At 53.4% G+C, this 17326-nt stretch overlaps 1 protein-coding gene across 3 annotated transcripts; it reads left to right on the forward strand.

The window, feature by feature from the left end:
- Positions 1-644: 644 nt before the first annotated feature.
- HAUS7 (HAUS augmin like complex subunit 7) lies at positions 645-17295 on the forward strand. Of its 3 annotated transcripts, none has more exons than XM_055438662.2 (10): positions 645-777; positions 1642-1757; positions 5759-5826; positions 7887-7951; positions 10512-10603; positions 10867-11025; positions 11129-11222; positions 11674-11892; positions 12856-12970; positions 17091-17295. In XM_055438662.2, the coding sequence occupies exons 1-10, from the start codon at positions 673-675 to the stop codon at positions 17159-17161; spliced, it is 1104 nt and encodes a 367-aa protein (XP_055294637.1). In that variant the 5' UTR covers positions 645-672; the 3' UTR covers positions 17162-17295. The 3 variants fall into 3 exon arrangements, with proteins under 3 accessions (XP_055294637.1, XP_055294639.1, XP_055294638.1); XM_055438664.2 differs by having other exon boundaries at positions 11686-11892; XM_055438663.2 differs by having other exon boundaries at positions 7890-7951.
- Positions 17296-17326: the final 31 nt, after the last annotated feature.

Consider the following 17326-nt stretch of genomic DNA (forward strand, 5'->3'; position numbering starts at 1 on the left):
GCATAATAATAGTAAACATGTACATAATGCTTTTCACATGCCAGGTATTGCCCTGGGTATTTTATATAAATTATTACCACATTCCACCCTCATAGCAACCCAATGAGGTAAGTGCTCTCAGTATCCACATTAGGTGCGTGCAAGGAAGCACAAAGAGGTTAGGTAACCTGCCCAGAAACACACAGCTTGGGCCAAATTCGAATCCACGAAACCTCTTTCTAACTACAGCTGTGAGTGTGGGCAAAGGGAGACAGAGAGCCGCGCTGGGACGTGGGATGCTGAAGTCATCCAGGTTCTGTCCCGTCACCCAGGTTCCCCCTTCATCTTCCCTCGGAGAAACCGCGGGAAGAAGGCAGGAGTGCCCTCTCCTGGAGGATGCTCTTCCTGCCGCGTCTTCCGCCCCGGGCCGGCTGGCTGGCTGGAGCCTAGCGCGAAACCCTGGGACCGAGCGCCAGCCCCGGCTCCTCCCGCTTTCCTCGAGGTCAGCCTCCTGGGCGGAGCCGCTGCCCAATGGGAAGGCACGGTGGAGGAGGGGGCGGGATGCGTCTCTGCGCAATGCCCCGGCTACGGCGCAGGCGGGTAGGCGGGAGGGACACTAGGCTCGCGATTGATTGGTAGTTGGGCCGGCCAGTCATCCGGGGGCGTGGACAGGGCGCGGCCCGAGCGGGAAACATGTCTGAGTTGGGTCATGGCGGTGGCGGCTGCGGTGGCTATGAGGGTGAGAGTGACGACGACAGCTCGTTCCAGGCGGCTGTAGAGGTCTTCGCGAAGCTGAAGGTGCCGCGAGCCCCCGGGAGCTGACCCGGGGGGGCGGGGGTCTGGGCGGCGGGGCTGCAGAAGTTGGTGGCTCCTCGCGCAAGGCCCGGATCGCCGCTGCCGGGGGGAGTCTCGTAGGCCGTCCGTCTCCGCTCCCTGGGCGGCCCCAGGCTTTCACTTTGCTGTCTCCGTGGCCCGTGCCTGGGAGTTCAGGCGCCTGAACTTTTGTCCCGCCGATGCTTTAAGGCCTGGCGTGCAGAAGGAGTGCAGGGGCGGGCGGCGGGGGTATGGGGCCACAGATCCTGTTCTAGGAGGAGGTCGCAGGGTCTGGGGGAGACAGTTAGGCGGAGTGCATGCCTCCCGCTTTAAGTTTTCTGCAGCAAATACCGGTGACAGCGGTGGTGAAGACGCCCTCCCCGCGAGGTCAGGCGGCGGCCCCGGGGCTGCGACCCGCTCTCCCCTCATCCCCTCTCCTTTTCCCCTCTGGGACACCTCTCCCCTCGCCCACCCCCTCTCCCCGTCCGTGATCGGCCCTGTGGGCCCTTTCCCGGTTCCCTTTGCTCCACGGCCGATATCGGAATCTCGCCGTAACCCCTAGTTGCTACCAAGTCAAACTACCGCTTCTGCCTCGGGGGGGCCTCCGAAAAGGACGCGAAGTGGTGGGCACCGGGAGCTGCAGATGATGGGGACTGAACTCTGGGCGTGATCAAGACCGATACCCGTGGTCCGGGGCCAGGGGTCTGTGTCACCTGCCTGGTGGCTGCTCGGCATCCTGAAATGTGCATGAATGGAGGTGCACTGAGAGCGTGATGACTGCTCTGCGTTTCAATTCTTTCGCTGATGTTGCCTTTCTAAAACTTCCTGGCTTTCCCTTTCCTTGTTTAGGACCTCAACTGCCCTTTCCTTGACGGTCTTTATATCACAGAACCAAAGACCATTCAGGAACTGCTGTGTAGCCCATCGAAGTACCGCTTGGAAATCTTGGAGTGGATGTGCACACGGTAACAACCTGCTTTCTTTCTCCCCGACTCTTGGGGTACACAGACACCACTCAACCCAGAAGGGAAGATGGAGTTTCTTCTTTATATGAGAAGGTGCCCACCGTCTTTAGTCACCTGCTTAGATAAGAAATGAAGCCGTGCTCGGATCTGGGGAGAAAGTTCCCTGGAGAGCACTTCAACTTGTCTCTTCACAGCCATGCTGTAGCTGAGCTTGGCTTCTGAGCGTTTTTCTGGCTGTAACTACTACTTTCAGAGCTGGCAGGGATCTGGGAAATGATGTACTTCAGGCCTTTCATTTTCAGATTGAGAAGCTGAGGTTCAGAGTGGAGTCGAGAACTATCTGCGGTCTTACTACCGAGGAGTGGCAAGCCAGGGCCAAAACCCCATTTCCCAGTCCTTTGGGTCATGGTACCATTCCTCAGACACTGATGGGTGTCTCCAAGGAACTGGGGGTGCAGAATGCTCAGGCAGCTCTGGAGAGCCAGACAGGGCAGCAGGTCAAGACAAAGCCAACAGGCTGAGGGCTCTGGCAGGGGTGTGTTCAGGAGTCTATAAGTGTCCAAGGTAAAGATGGACACATTTTTCCCTGGGACCTGGAGATTTTCTTTAAAAGGAGACAGGATGTGTGAGCCAGGTCTTTGAAGGCTGTATAGGATCCTGTATGTGTGCCATGCAGGGATCTGGGCAGACTTGGCTTCCCATGCATGGTGCCTGTCACACACAAACACACACACAGCTACACCATGTGTCCAGCCAGTAGCCTCAGGCTGCAGTATGGTGTTGCACATACTTGAGATGTGCTCTAGGGTCTGAGGTGACAAGTGGGCACACAGACACATGCTCACTAGGGTACCATTCCTCAGACACTGATGGGTGTCTCCAAGGAACTGGGGGTGCAGAAGGCTCAGGCACCAATCCCAGTGTTGGGCACACCTCTGTTGTCTGAGTGCTACAGTGTTGGCATGGAGGAGGTCGCGTTTGATCTGGGAAGGAACAGGTCATGGTGGACACTGGTTTCCATAGGAGCGGGGAGTCAAGGTGTGAGAGAGAGAACCAGGCAGGACTGGCTTGAATGGCAGAAAGAACCTGGGACCAGGGGAGTGACATGTGAAACTGGCATTTTTGGTAGGGTGACTTGGGAGTTCTGTGGCAGATGGGTTTGGAGGGGAGAGGCTAGAGGTAGGGAAAAGACTGGAGCCTGGCTTGGAATGGCAGTGGTTCACGTGACAAGCACTGTTGGTCCTGGAAGGACTAGTGCCTGGTCCAGGAACCTGGGATAGAAGTGAGGATGGCCTGGGCTAGTTTGGAGATCTTGAACACAGGAGGGAGGTCAAAGTCAGGCCTTAGAGAGGCTCTTGTGGGAGGGAGCCCAAAGTTGCCTGGCCCAGGTGGAAACTGGGGACCAAGTCTCTCTGCTGGCCAGAGGGGTGAGGGATGAGAGTCTGGCTGTGGCCCTCAGATGCTTTTAGTGCTTTTTTAAATATAAGAAACAATCCTTTTAAGAAGCAACCAAGGAATGTTCAATTGATTTTTATGATCCCAAGCTGGCAGAAGTGCTGTAGGCCTCTCGATGGCCAAAGAGGATTTCACACAGTCCAGTTTCTCCCAATTTCCTCTTGGCTTCTTTGTACATGGCTTCACCATTTCAGCCTCCTTTAGGGCCACCTATTCACCTTTCTCCAGGTAGAACCTGGGAACTGCATGCAGCATTGACTGGGGGTGGGGTTGGGCATGGTGGTCTTGGTGGCTTGTATGCCAGCCTGGCCCTCAGCATGGGCACGACAGAGCCACGGGGCCTCTGGATCGCTGAGTTCAACTCTAGTGGGTTTCCTTGGCACCTGAGGAGCTTTACTTGCTTTCGAGGCCTTGAGCACCGTTAGTTTCTGCCCTGCTCCCTGCTGCTTTAGGAAAAACAACTTTAATGAAAGTCCTTTCTGAGTGAGGTCACTTAGACTTTTGGGGATTTATTCTTAAGTGTGTTGAAGTGGTTTGCTGTGGTCCAGCCTAATGGATCAGTGAGGGCTCCCAGCTCTCTGGCGCTTTGTGAGTGGGAATGTTGCCTGGCAACCAGGCCCAGGGCCAGCCTCCCAGTTTTTCACTTGGTGGCACTTCCCTCTCCTGCCCCTTCTGGCCCAGCCCTCTTTGACAGAAGGAATGGGTGCCTTAATGAGTAATTTAAGACAGGTGGCACAGCTGAGGCTGTTGTCCTGCCCCCCTCTTCCCTGCAGTCCTGAGGTGGGGGGGTCTGGGCGGCCCCCACTAGCTGCCAGGGCACCCCCCCAGCCTGGTTGGGGCAGGTATGGCCACAGGGAAAGAACAGTGAGCCTTTTCCACTGAACACCTGCACCATCCTCTCCCACCATGATGATGAGACAGTCAGCAGGTCCCCAGGGTGAGGCCTGGGCCCCGACTGTGCTAGAGCTGGGCGGGTTCCTGGCTCCAGTCATCCTGGGGCTCCCTGGCCAGCAGCTGGAGCGCCCTTCACATGGCCTGACTGCTGCACCAGGCCTGGACCTTGGGGCTGGGGTTGCCATGCTCAGACTGCCCCCTCGTGGTGGAGACCCAGTGGGAGACTTGGGCTGTGTGTTGCTTGTGACCCCTGCCGGTGTATTGCTTGTGGTCTGTGTCTGGAAACGGTTCTGCCCATCAGCTTGGCATCTTCTTTTTAAAAATTAATTTACTTATTTTAATTGGAGGTTAATTGCTTTAAAAAATTGGAGTGGTTTTTGCCATACATTGACATGAATCAGCCATGGGTGTACATCCTAAACCCCCATCCTGAACCCCCTTCCCACCTCCCTCCCCATCCCATCCCTCAGGGTCATTGCAGTGCACCGGCTTTGAGTGCCCTGTCTCATGCATTGAACTTGGACTGGTGATCTATTTCACATATGGTAATAGACATGTTTTAATGGTATTCTCTCAAATTATCCCACCCTTCACCTTGGCATCTTAAGGCAAGATGCTTACCAGTGGCCACTCTCCTGTTTATCTGTGCAGTATTGTCAAGGCTGGGGCTCCACCAGGCCAAAAGGACAGGTGGGATGGCTGTCTCCCCATCTGGGAGGCTGGGACTGTGATCCCAGAGCCTACCACGCTAGGAGCCCTCAAATGGCTCAGAGCTGTGACCTTGAGTAGCATCATTGCCTGTTGACTTACATTAGTTGAAGAACAGAAAACGCCCTTCTGTTGAAAGAGATAGGCATGGGCCTTTACTCATGGTGGATTAGTCTGTGATGAGAGGCTGTGGTCATTCATTCGTTAATGCTCACCAGCCGCCTTTTCAGTGCTGGCTGCTGTGTTTGTTAGGTCCTAGAAGTACACAGCAGAAAGTTGGCTCCTGGCTTCGGTGAGCCCAAAGTCTGGGAGGTGAGAGCCCAGTGGAAGGACCATGTCCAGGACCCGCAGTGATGAAGGGATGCCAACATGGCTTCAGGCGGATCCAGCCTTCCTGTGGCTTCCCTGAGGCAATGCATGTCAGCCAGCGATGGGCTTCGCCAGATCAGCTGGAACCAACTCAGTGTGCTTGGCTTGGGTGGGAAGAAAGCCCTGCAGGTGGAGAGGGGCAGTCAGCCACATGCAAGGAGAGGGGCCCAGGCCTGGCCTGTGAGGATGCCAGACCAGGGAGATTCTTTTTGCACATTCTCCAAACAGACCTGCACTGTGATTGCAAGCAAAGCCAGCCCCTGGGTTCCTCCTGGAAAGGTGTCAGAATTCAGTTTTCTTTCCTCTTGAGCAGTCCTTTCATGTTTTTATTGTGAGAATTTTAATGTCAGTACTCAAATTCACGTTTCCGAGGTGAACTTTCAGAAGTAGTTTGGTTTTGTGTTTCGCTAATTTATGGAGTTGAAATCACATAAGATCATCCATTTTAAAGTGAGTTTTCCAGTGCCATTTAGCACCTGGATATGAAGATTCCCTTTTGAGAGCATCTGTAAGGACAGGTGTGAGGGCCCCCTGCAGCCCACTCAGGCCTGACTGCTTTTGCTCTTTGCCTGCAGGGTGTGTCCCTCCTGGCTCGACAGGTTCAGCTCGCTGAAGGGGGCATCAGCCGAAGTGAAGATCCAAGGTGGGTCTCCTCCGTTATGGGAATTTCATGTTGAATGGTGGATTCTGGCCGTTCTGACCTGGTGCATGGCCTCCTTAGCAGATTGGTGGATCCCAGTGGACTGGTGTTTTCAGTGGATGTCCCCAGAGCCTGCTGGGATCCGCCCTCCCTTGTGCCTGTGAAGGATACCCCGCCAGCCCATCCACTAGGGTGCTGAGGGGCAGGGACAGCCGTTCTTGCTGATGTCACCAGTGATCAGGCCACATTGTGCTTGGATGTGTGTGCGTGCCTATGACATGAGGCATTCCTGGGCAGGTCTCCGTGGGGGCTTATCTCATAACTGCTTCTTTTCAATCCGTTTTTGGCAGAAACTGTCCTTAAGCCAGCAACGAGCACTAGGTAAAGGGGAGCAAATTGCAGTCCTGAAAGTGCTGGCTAGCTCTTCACCCACACAGCAGTGTTTTCGAAGGTCCATCCTTCTGCGAGTCTGTGTTTGCCCCACCCCCGCCCCAGGGTGGGTGAGCCAGACCCCAGATTCCTGATCCGTGCCCCTGCTGGTCCTGCCACATTAGTTATCTGGGGCCTGTCCCGAGGCTGACATGGGTTGTGTCTCGGAGCCCGTTGAGGCTGGGCCAGCCTGGTCAGCGGGTCACAAGTGAATCCTTGAACATGCACGCACAGGTACCTACCGTGGTGTTACCATTCCCAGCCTCAGTTTCCTCTTTGGTAACGTGTGGGTGAGCAACTCAGCCTGGCCCACGGTGTGGGGGCGGGCCCTGGGTGGCAGAGCAGGTGGTAGATGTGAATGCTTGAGCAAGAGTGTAATTGGGAGAAACCGTGACACGCGGAGGGGGGGATTAGAAGTCAGCCGTTCACATTTAAGGAGCATCTGCTCTGCACCCAGCACTGCTCTTGCAGAGCTTGCTTGCTAGGTAGGAGACAGGTGATACACAGTAGGTGGCGACATTTCTTAGTGTATCAGATGCTGAGAAGCACCATAAACAAAGGCAGGTGAAGGCAGGGTGGTGCTCAGGTGGGCTGGGAGAAGTAAAGGCCTCCCTTTTAAATAACAAAAGTCACGTGGGAAGGAAGGAAGTGAGGCAGGCAGATCTTAGGAAGAATAGAGTTTGGGGGGAGAGAAAAACAAGCACCCAAGCAGGAGGTAGGAAGAGCCAGGAGGCCAGGGTGGCTGCGGTAGAGGGCAGAGCAAGGGGCCAGGGCTGGGGCAAGGTCCGAGGGGCGACAGGGCCAGGCCAGGCCTGGTGAACTGCAGAAGGATGGGGGCCTATATTCCAAGGAAGACCATATAATCATGACTGTGGGCTCAACAGGGTCCCTGGCCTGCTGTGCTGAGATGGGTGTGGGGCGCTGGAAGAGGGGAACACTGCCCAGATCCTGGATTTCTTGTGAAGGGACTGTTTCCTGGACTTGATGAGACTCAGATGTAGGCATTTGCAGGGATTTGGGGTCAGGGGCTGCAGGGCTGGGTGGGACATACAGCTTGCACTGGCCCCCGGCTTTGTGACTCCAAGTCGTGGCCTACCAGCTGGTTCCTCAGAAAACGCCCAGGGTTCCCTGGAAGATGTGACCAAGGATTCCTTGCACCATACAGGGCCTCAGTTTCCTGATCTGTGAAATGGAAGAGTAGTCACCTGCTAGGGTTGCCTGCAAGAGGAAGGGGTGTGATGGCGTGAAGGGTCTGTATGAAACCAACAAATGTGAGGTTCCTTGTGCTGTGGCTTGGCGAGGTGTCTGAAAGGGTGGCACGCAGCTTCTTTGGAAGGTGCCCTGGCTCTGTGGGCTCCTCAGGCAGCTGGCGGGCTTCTGCTGGAAGCCAGTGTTCCCTGTACGGAAGAGCACTGAATGCAACCTCTCATCGCAGGTGAGGAACCTAGCCTCCAGGGAAGGGCAGTGACCAGGTGTAGGTCACACAGCAGGAGGCCCTGCTGGCACCCCAGGGTGTCCGCCACCTGCCTCCTTGTTGACATCCTTTAGCAGGGAAGCCCTTGGCACTTGGCCAGGGTGCCTGGCATCCCCCTGTTTGGGTGGCTGTCTGCGGTAACTGGACCCTTGTGTTCCAGCAGAGATGGTGAAACTGGGCCATGAACTGATGTTGTGTGGGCTGAATGACCAGGAGCTCCTGAAGGTAAGAGAGAGCCCCCCCTCCCTGTGGGCCAGGGGCCTCCATGATGCTGGGGTGATTCTGGGAAGGCTCCTTCCCTAGGAGCCAGCATCCTTAGCCCCTGGGGCAGGAACCCGTAGGATTCCTTTGGGTGGACCCCTGTCATTCTTAGGACAAGGTGAGGGGCTGGTTGAGGAGGTCGAGGAGGCTCTCTGGCTTACGTGCCAGTAACTGTCATCCCCTTCCTCCCCCAGACAGCAGGTCCTTGTCATATTCCATCTCCCTGGGAAGGTGACAAATAGTTCTCTCAAGGTTGCTCTGTAACAGAGCCTGGCCCCTTGAACCCAACCTTCTGGCTTCTGAGTTCATGTACTTTCCTCCACGTGTTGCCTACCATGGGTTTCCATACAAAGGCAGCCACCCTTAAACCTACTCTGAAACCCTGCTACCTCCTCTTAAAATTTAAGAAGCATATTTGAAATAATTTTTTTCATATTTTGGCTCTTAAAAATAACAATGCTCCGACTGCCTTATACATTTTTGACAGAAGACATGTTTCCAGTTCTCTTCAGTATATACGAATACCTAAGAGTGGAATTATGTAACTTTCAGAATTCTTTGAATATGTTAAATTTTTTGAGGAACCCCAAAGTGTTTTCCAAAGTGGCTGTACCATTTCACATTCTCACCAGCATTGTGTGAGGGTTCCAGTTTCTCAAGTCAACCAACACTTGTTATTGTTCATCTTTTTGATACGAGCCATCCTGGTGGGTGTGAAGGGCTCTCATTGTGGTTTTGATTTGCATTTCCCTGATGACTAATGGTGTTGAACATCTTTTCCTGTGCCTATTAGTCATTTGTGGATCTTCTTTGGAGTAATGTCTTTTGTCCACTTTTTAATTGGGTTGTCTTTTTATTTTTGAGATGTAAGAATTCTTTATATATTCTGGATACAAGTCACATCAGATCTTTGATTTATAAATATGTTCTCCCATTCTGTGGTTTGTCTTTTCACTTTCTCGATGTGTCCTTTGGAGTACAAAAGTTTTGAGCTTTGTTGAAAAAAAGTTTTGTATTTTTAGCTCTTATATTTAGATCTTTGACCCATTTTGAGTTAGTTTTATGTATGGGTGTAAGGTGTGTATCCAACTTCATTCTTTTGTATGTGGCTGTCCAGTTTTTCTAGTTAATCAACTATTGATTGAAAAGACCATTCTTTCCTCATTGGACTGTTTGGGCATCTTTGTTGAAAATCGATGAATGTAAAAGTGAGGCTTTATTTCTGAATTCTCCATTCTATTCCATTGATCTGTTTTCCTGTCCTTATGCCAGTAGCAGAATGCCTTGATGACTATAGCTTTGCAGTAAATTGTGGACATGTCAGTCCTCCAACTTTACTCTTTTTCAGATTGTTTTGACTTTTAGGGGTACCTCAAATTTCCATATGAATTTTAAAATCAGTTTGTCAATTTGTGTAAAACTGAGCTTTTGATGGAGATTGTGTTGAATCTGTAGATCACTTTGGCGAGTATTACTATCACCCCTAATGAGTCTATCCTTGAACATGGGCTGTCGTTCCATGTAGCTCGGTTTTCTTCAATTTCTCTTGGAGACGTTTTGTAGCTTTCAGTGTACAGGCTGTGAGGGGTGGCTTACCTTTTCCTGGGCTGGTGGGGCTCCTGGAGCCGGTCTGCTGCAGAGGGGCTGGCGGGCAGCCTGGGCTGCTGGTCAAGGCTTTGTGAGATCCTGAGTGACACTTGGTCTCACGTTTCTGCCCAGGCTTTCCTCTGTCTAGACAGTGTCCCACGCCCTATCTCCTACTCGCAGGGTGCCCTTCGGGTGTATCATTCCGGCTCAGTGTTGTTTGGGGCCGGTTGGGAGAAGGAGGTAACACGAGGTAGTGGTGCCCCCAGTGGCAGGCTGGGGGCATGGAGGTGGAGATGCCAAGAGCTTGCAGAGGCACCAGGCCTGTCCCTGTGGCTACGCAGGTGAGAGCCAGGCTCGCAGGGAGTGCCAGGCAGCTGCAACCATGATGCTTGTGGATGGGAACTGAGCTGCAAATAAGAGCAGAATGTGACCGTGTTCCCGTCTGCTACCTTCCCGGGGCTGCCTGGGCCCCCTCGGCATGCCCCTTCTCATCCCACCCTAAACACTGCTGCTCACAGGGTTCTCGGAGCAGGCTGTGTTTACAGCCCGTATTCACACAGGCTCTCCCAGATTGAATTTGCTTTCCGGGTCTCGGTCTCGGGCCTCTTCCCCTTTCCGGAAGGAGTTGAGCTCTCAATTGGACTGCTCCCGGCTGGGCATCCCAGCTGCTTTTGGGGTGGGGGGATGACTCAGCTGCCGCTCAGGGACTCTGGCTGTAAGGCTTGACTGCGTGTCACCTATGGGGGAATGAGTCCCCGTTGGCCACGAATTAGCAGATGCGACGTGGCCACATCCACCGCCTGTCTTGTTGTGTTGGGGGCCTTGAGCCCGTCCACAAGCCTGTCAGGTGGAAGCCTGGGGGGCTGCTGGCCCGTTGGGTCAGCAGGGGGCCCCTGGCACATCTGGCTAGTGAGTGCATGTGCCCTTCCCTGCCCAGGGCCGGGCCTGCACCCAGAAGCAGTTGCACTTCATGGACCAGCTGCTGGACGTGGTCCGCAGCCTGAGTGTCGGTGGCTCCAACTGTCCCAGGTAAAGGTTGGCACAGGCCCTGCTCGAATTGGCCGCCGGGTGCCCTTGCTCCTCCAAGCCCGCTGGGCACGTCTTCCCAGCAGGAACCCCCCCACGCTCCACCCCAGGGGAACGCAGGCTCACCCCACCGAGGATGGATACCTGGGCTGTCCTTGCAGGTGGGTGGGCTCTCAGAGACTGGAGGAGATGCCTTCTCCTGGCCCCTTCGCTGGTCTAGGCTGGTCTCTGGCATTGACAGCGTGGCCCTGGGGCTGCCTTTGCAGTGTGGAGGAGTGCTTCGAGGACACCAGGGAGAAGACTGAGGGGCTGCTGGGGGAGCTCTTCTCCAGCCCTTGCCTGCAGACGCTCCTGAGACCCGAGTGTAAACCATGGCCCGTGGATGTGCAGCCCCTTCTCGACAAGCAGAGTGACGACAGGCAGGGGTAGGTGGCCCGTTGGCCAAGACGGAGCCTCCTGTGCGTGGTCCACAGGTGCCCTGATGCCCGTGATGGCACCAGGCAGAAATGACCCCTTGTCTCCCTGCAGGGCCAGCCCCTCGGTCAAGCCAGAGAAGAAGGTGGCAGAACTGGCCCGGCAGCTGCAGGAGAGTGCCTCAAAGCTTCAGGCACTCCAGATGGAGGTGAGGCGCCAGCTGTGGGGTGCTGCAGAGGGTCCCTGCCGGGTGTCCCGAAGCCTCAGACAGCCCTGTCTCTCCGACGAGCGTGTCAGGAGGCCTGAGTGAGGTGGTGCACGTGCCGGACAGCCCAGCTTCTAGAATGTGATGGCCGGAGAGGGGAGGCTTTTCCAGGAGTGGAAAGGACTGGCTTTGAGGGGGAGCCCTGTGCCAGGCCTGGCACCCTGGGCTTTTCCTGGGCTTTCTCCCGCGGCCCTCCCTGCAGCCCTGGACCTGTCCTCATTGCTGCTAAGGTCCTCAGGAGGACGTTGAGGTCACTGCAGGCCTCCGGTCTTCTGTTCGTCTCCCAGTTTCTGGAAGCATGGAGTGATCAGCAGACCCCCACCTCTCTAAGGGGCTTAGGGCCCTGCCTGGTGCCCTGTGGCAGGTGGGACAGCCTCCACCCCTGACTTTGCAGTGCTTTGTGCAGCAAGGAGCCACTGTGGGCAGCGCCCACGCCAGCACCCTGGACCAGAAGCTGCGCCTGGTCATCTCTGACTTCCATCAGCTCGTCATGGCTTTCCTGCAAGTCTACGATGGCGAGCTGGGCGAGTACTGCCAGCGCTCAGGCCCCTACCTCCACCCATGCGGCCCCATCGTCCAGGCCGTGTATAAGACCCTGACATCGTGCAGCCAAGTAAGCATTGCCGTTCCCCTGTCCTCTCCCAGGGGCCACTTTCTCCCCAGCGAGGCACCTGAGGGCGGGGACCGGCTGAGCTCTGGGCTCCAGGCCTCAGGCTGAAACTTAAAGGCAGGTTTTGGCTATTGAGGGGAGGAGGGGTGCTGGGGATGTCCTGCTGTGAGTCCCCCTGCCCTTTAGGAGGGTGCCCACCAAGCCACAACCGCAGGCACAGAAGAGGTGTGTGTACTGTCTATGCTGGGCCCCAGCTGACCGTGGGAGACTCTCGTGCCAGCCTACAGCTTCCGTCCTGGTGTCAGCCTCAGCCTGTCTGCACAGAAGGCTCAAGTGTTTCACAGTGTGTTCGTCCTTGTGTGGCTGAGAGCGGTGCCAGACAGACAGACAGATGCTTGCCCGTCTGGGCCCTTGACCCAGTTCGGACAGACAAGAAAAGGTGGCCTTACACGGCTGAGCTGATGGCCTCAGGACTGACTCTGAGCCCCGGAGCCCCGACTGCTAGCTTTGGTTATGATTATGTGCACACTTGCCACACATGACACTCTGCCATCGACTCAGGGCTCCCATGGTGCTGGCCTTGGTGTTTTCACAAGAAAGCTCCCAGACTTCCAAACGTCTGACCAGCTTGTCCTTTGCTATTCTGCCAACAGGCTGAGTTAGGGCACAGTCCTCACCCATCAGAAAGGCCCTTTGACCTTGGGACATTGACTTTTGCACTGTCCGCTTGTCTTCCCCACCCCAGCTTTGCGTGGCCCCAGTGTGAGGTGGGATCCAAGATAGTGTGGCATCCCCGCAGGGCCAGGAGGAAGGGAATTACACTGGGGAGCTCTGGTGGGTGACTGTCCTTGCAGCTGGAGGCAGGTGTTCAGTGTCCACTGGGGCGGGGAGCAGGAGACGCCTCTTGTGGGTCAGACCGCTGGCGTTCAAGCCTACACGTCCTCACCCTCTGTTCCTCTGTCGCAGCTGTTGAAGGCGGTTGTGGAAGTCACTAGCACCTCGGCAAAAGTTGTGCAGATGGCGAACCAGCAGCAGGAGGAGCTGATATGCTGGGGCAACAACAGCTCTGTCTTGAGTCTAGGTATGTGGTCACCCCTTGCTGTGTCCGTGGCCACCCGATTGGTGGTCAGGGCCGTCTTAGGGCACCTCGGCCTGCATTTGGGGACTGGTCCCTTCCTGTTCTCTTCTTTTTCTGATGCTTAAGGTTTTCCTTCCCTTTAAAAATGCTTTTGACAGATCAGAAAAGAAAACCATGAGTGGTAGTAAATGGGGATTCTCTAAAGCCATGAAGAGGGAAACTAAAAGCACTGCATAACACAGTGGCCCAGAGGCGGTCAGCGTTCATGTTTTGGTTTGTTTCCCTCTATTCTGTTTCCTCTTATCATTTTTTAAAATTCATTAATTTATTTTAATTGGAGGCTAATTACTTTACAGTATTGTAGTGGCTTTTGCCATACATTGACATGAATCAGCCATGGGTATACACCTCTCATCATTTTTTATTCCTTTGTATAAGTTGAATCTAATCACCTCATGCCGCACTATTATATTCTTTCCCTTGGACCTCATTTTAAGCATTGATCCAGGTTCTCAAAGTCATATTTCCAGTCGTCAGACACTTCCTTTTAGACATGAGCTAAAATTTGTTGAATGTTTTCTATTACTGAGCCTGTAGGTCACTTTCGATTATTTATTGTTATACTGTTCCAGCATTTACAATACTGACAAATGGGAATAATTCAAGGTGTTATTCTTGGGTAAAGCTTGGGTAGATACTGGTTATATGTATAATATTGGACAGTATTTGTTGTTTCAAAACTTGGTTACAATGACATGAGGAAATGCATACTGTATAATGTTAAAAGGAAAATGCAGGTTGAAAATGAAATACACAGTATGATCTTACTTTTCTAAAGGGAAAAAATGCAGAGGAATCTGTTGTGGGAGTTGAGCTACCACATGGATGTTGATTTTCTCTGTGTCAGAGTCAGAGGTGATTTAGATCATTTGTTATTCAGTCGCTAAGTTGTGTCAATCCCATGGACTGCAGCATGCTGGGGTTCTGTATCTTTCACCATCTCCCGGAGCTTGCTCAAACTCTTGTCCATTGAGTCGATCATGCCATCCAAGCATCTGATCGTCTGCAACCCCTTCTCCTCCTGCCTTCAATCTTTCCCAGCATCAGGGTCTTTTCTAATGAGTTGGCTCTTTGCATCAGGTAGCAAAAGTATGGGAGCTTCAGCATCAGTCCTTCCAATGAGTATTTCCTTTAGGATGGACTGGTTGAATCTCCTTGCAGTCCAAGGGACTCTCAAGAGTCTTCTCCAGCACCACAGTTCAAAAGCATCAATTCTTCGGCGATCAGCTTTCTTCACAGTCCAACTCACATCCATACATGACCAGGGGAAAAACCATAGCCTTGACTAGACGAACCTTTGTTGGCAAAGTAATGTCTCTGCTTTTTAATATGCTGTCTAGGTTGGTCATAGGTTTTCTTCCAAGGGGCAAGCATTTTTAATTTCATAGCTGCAGTCACCATCTGCAGTGATTTTGGAGCCCAAGTATAAACTTGTCAAGAAAGTAAATTCTGTCACAGTTTCCATTGTTTCCCCATCTATTTGCCATGAAGTGATGGGACCAGATGCCATGATCTTAGTTTTCTGAATGTTGAGTTTTAAGCCAACTTTTTCACTCTCCTCTTCCACTTTCATCAAGAGGTTCTTTAGTTCTTCTTCACTTTCTGCCATAAGGGTGGTGTCATCTGCATATCTGAAGTTATTGATATTTCTCCCAACAATCTTGATTCTAGCTTGTGCTTCATCCAGCCTGACATTTCGCATGACGTACTCTGCATATAAATTAAATAAGCAGGGTGACAATATACAGTCTTGAAGTACTCCTTTCCCAATTTGGAACCAGTCTGTTGTTCCATGTCCAGTTCTAACTGTTGCTTCTTGACCTGCATACAGATTTCTCAGGAGGCAGGTACGGTGGTCTAGTATTCTTGTCTCTTGAAGAATTTTCCAGTTTGTTGTGATCGTTTAGTTCGTTTCCTGTTTCTTTATCCTGTTCTGCAGCCTTCACATATTCCGCAGTGAACATGTTATCACTCAGGGAATTTCCCTCTGATTGTCAACCTTTAAGAAAGGTTGCAGTGAACTCGTTTCAACTGTTGAGGTTCCACGTGGAGGTGAGGTTCTGCTGTCATGGCGGTGAGGCCAGCTCCTCCCGTTTGTGGGGCTAGCTTTGCTGTTTCCCACCTTCCTGCTATTGGGTAAGGTCAAAATTGTGTCTGCGTTTAATTTTAAACTTTGTTTCTGAGTAAGTTTCTTCTTCTTAAGGAAAATACACTGGGAGAATGTTTTCCGTTGTTGTTATTTGTTAGAAAAAAGCAGCCTTTAGGGAGGTGTCTTAACTCAGGGTTAGCCAAGTGAAAAGTTGCCTCTGTCCCCTGGGCTGTGGCAAACCCACTTCGGTCCATTGCCACTGACTTTAAAGTAGATAGTTGTATGACCACAGACCAGGCTAAGAGATGGAACATGCCTCGCACACTAGCGACTCCATCAGCCGCTTCCTGCCTGCAGCTGAACATTGGCCCGGCTTGGTGAGGATTCTCTCCAGGTGCCTGCACCTCCCAAGTGAGGGTCTGTGATCGCTCACGTTCATTGACATGAAATGGAGGCCCTGGTGTAGTCTCTTCCGTCTTCTGTTCTCAGATCTGTCTTGCCCTTTGGCTCTTTTTGACAGTCTTGGTGTGGGGTCACTTTTGAGTTTCTCCCATTTGGAGTTGTGTGAGCTACTTGGGTGTGTAGCTTCATGGTTTTCCTCCACACTCAGCCAGATGGCTGATGTTTCCTTCCTCTGCACCTCTGTTGGTCCTACCTTAAGGTCAAGTAGAGTCATGGGCTCAGGGCCTTTGCAGGTCTCTCCCAGACGCCTGCACGGCCCCAGGCATGCGTGTGGACTTCCACATTCCCAGGACTCTTGCAGCTCTTCAGAGCCCTTGTGGGCCTCTCCTGCCCTATTGTCTCCTTCTGCACTTGCTTCTTTGTCTGTGTTTGCCCTAACCCTTTTCCACCACCAGAGGCAGTGGTCATTCAGAGAAGAGAACTCCAGCCAACTTGAATGAACATACTCAGCATCTTGTCCACACATACTGAGGAAACTGGGAAGAACCAGCAAGAAGAAATGCAAGCAGACACTCTTAGGTGTTAAGCATGGTTGTCAAAGTGTTCGGAACAATCCATGGAGAGAGTTAGGCAGATCTTGAGTAGAAAACATCTTGAGACTCAAGAGAGGGGAAGATAAACAAGGGCAAACAAAAACCGCACAGAGAAGGGCTGAGATCTCTGATGCTGAGGAAGGAAGGAAGGAGGAGGGAGGCAGTTGCAGAATTGAAGGCTGAGTCCACTCCAGAGGGAGCCCTAGGATGCACTCCAAACCCAGCCTCCCATAATCCATGGTAGCAGGGACGCAGCATTGGGGGCCCAGGCTTCCAGAGACAGCACAGCTTGGCCAAACCCTGAGCCAAGAGAAGGCCACATAGCACTGAGGGTCCGGGACAGAGGGGTGACATGTGAGCTGAGGATACGCCCAGATCTGGGGGAGCCAAGGAGCAGGGCTGGGGCATCTGGAGATTGGGAGAATCTGAGGACTTGGTAAAGGGAAATGACACCCCCGAATCCTATCTATATGTAAAAGAAATGTGAGTGCCCTCAGAGGGAGTGGCGGTGAGTGGGAAGGCTCATTGGGGCCAGACCTGTCTCCTTTCTGTGAGATGCCCACCCAGCCATCACCCTGAGGCCCACCCTGTGATGCCCAGGCTCTGCACTCACCCTTGGGATGGGAGGACCGAACACCACTTGCCAACCTTGTGGGAGGGTAGAGGACAGGCCAGGGAGATGAGCTCCTGGAGGATGGACTCGGACGAGCTGAAGGAAGGGCTGATCAAAATCCATACAGCATCCAAATCATGAATCTCCGTGACTCCTGGGCTCTGCGGAGAATGGTGGGGAGGAACCCGGCCAAGCTGGTGAATCCCAGCCTGGAGGCTCTGCCTGGAGCCCCCAGGGGCTTCCATTGGCGCTCCCCAGGCCCTGGCTCTCTCGGGGGCTCCTGGCTCAGCCCATTGTTGGGTGCCCTGGGCCCGAGGACAGCTGGACTGACTGACCTTGCTATTTGCCGTTCTCTTTCATTGGCAGCCACCAAAATGGAAGAGCTAACCCAGCAATATAAGACCTTCAGCAACTGTCTGCACAAAGGCCCACAGTAGCCTGTGAGCAGGGAACTCCGCCGTGAAGAGCCAGGCAGCAGCAGTCAGTCCCCTTGCTGCGTAGACACGGCCTCTAGCTGCTCAGCACCTTCAGCTCTTTGGCTGGGGGGGTTGGCGAGTGAGGGGAGGGTAACGTGGGGATGGTGGGGGGTGGAGGTGGGGTGG

Source organism: Moschus berezovskii, chromosome X (assembly GCF_049115385.1).
Source record: "Moschus berezovskii isolate FMDL1 chromosome X, NW_MosBer_1.0, whole genome shotgun sequence".
NCBI lineage: Eukaryota > Metazoa > Chordata > Mammalia > Artiodactyla > Moschidae > Moschus > Moschus berezovskii.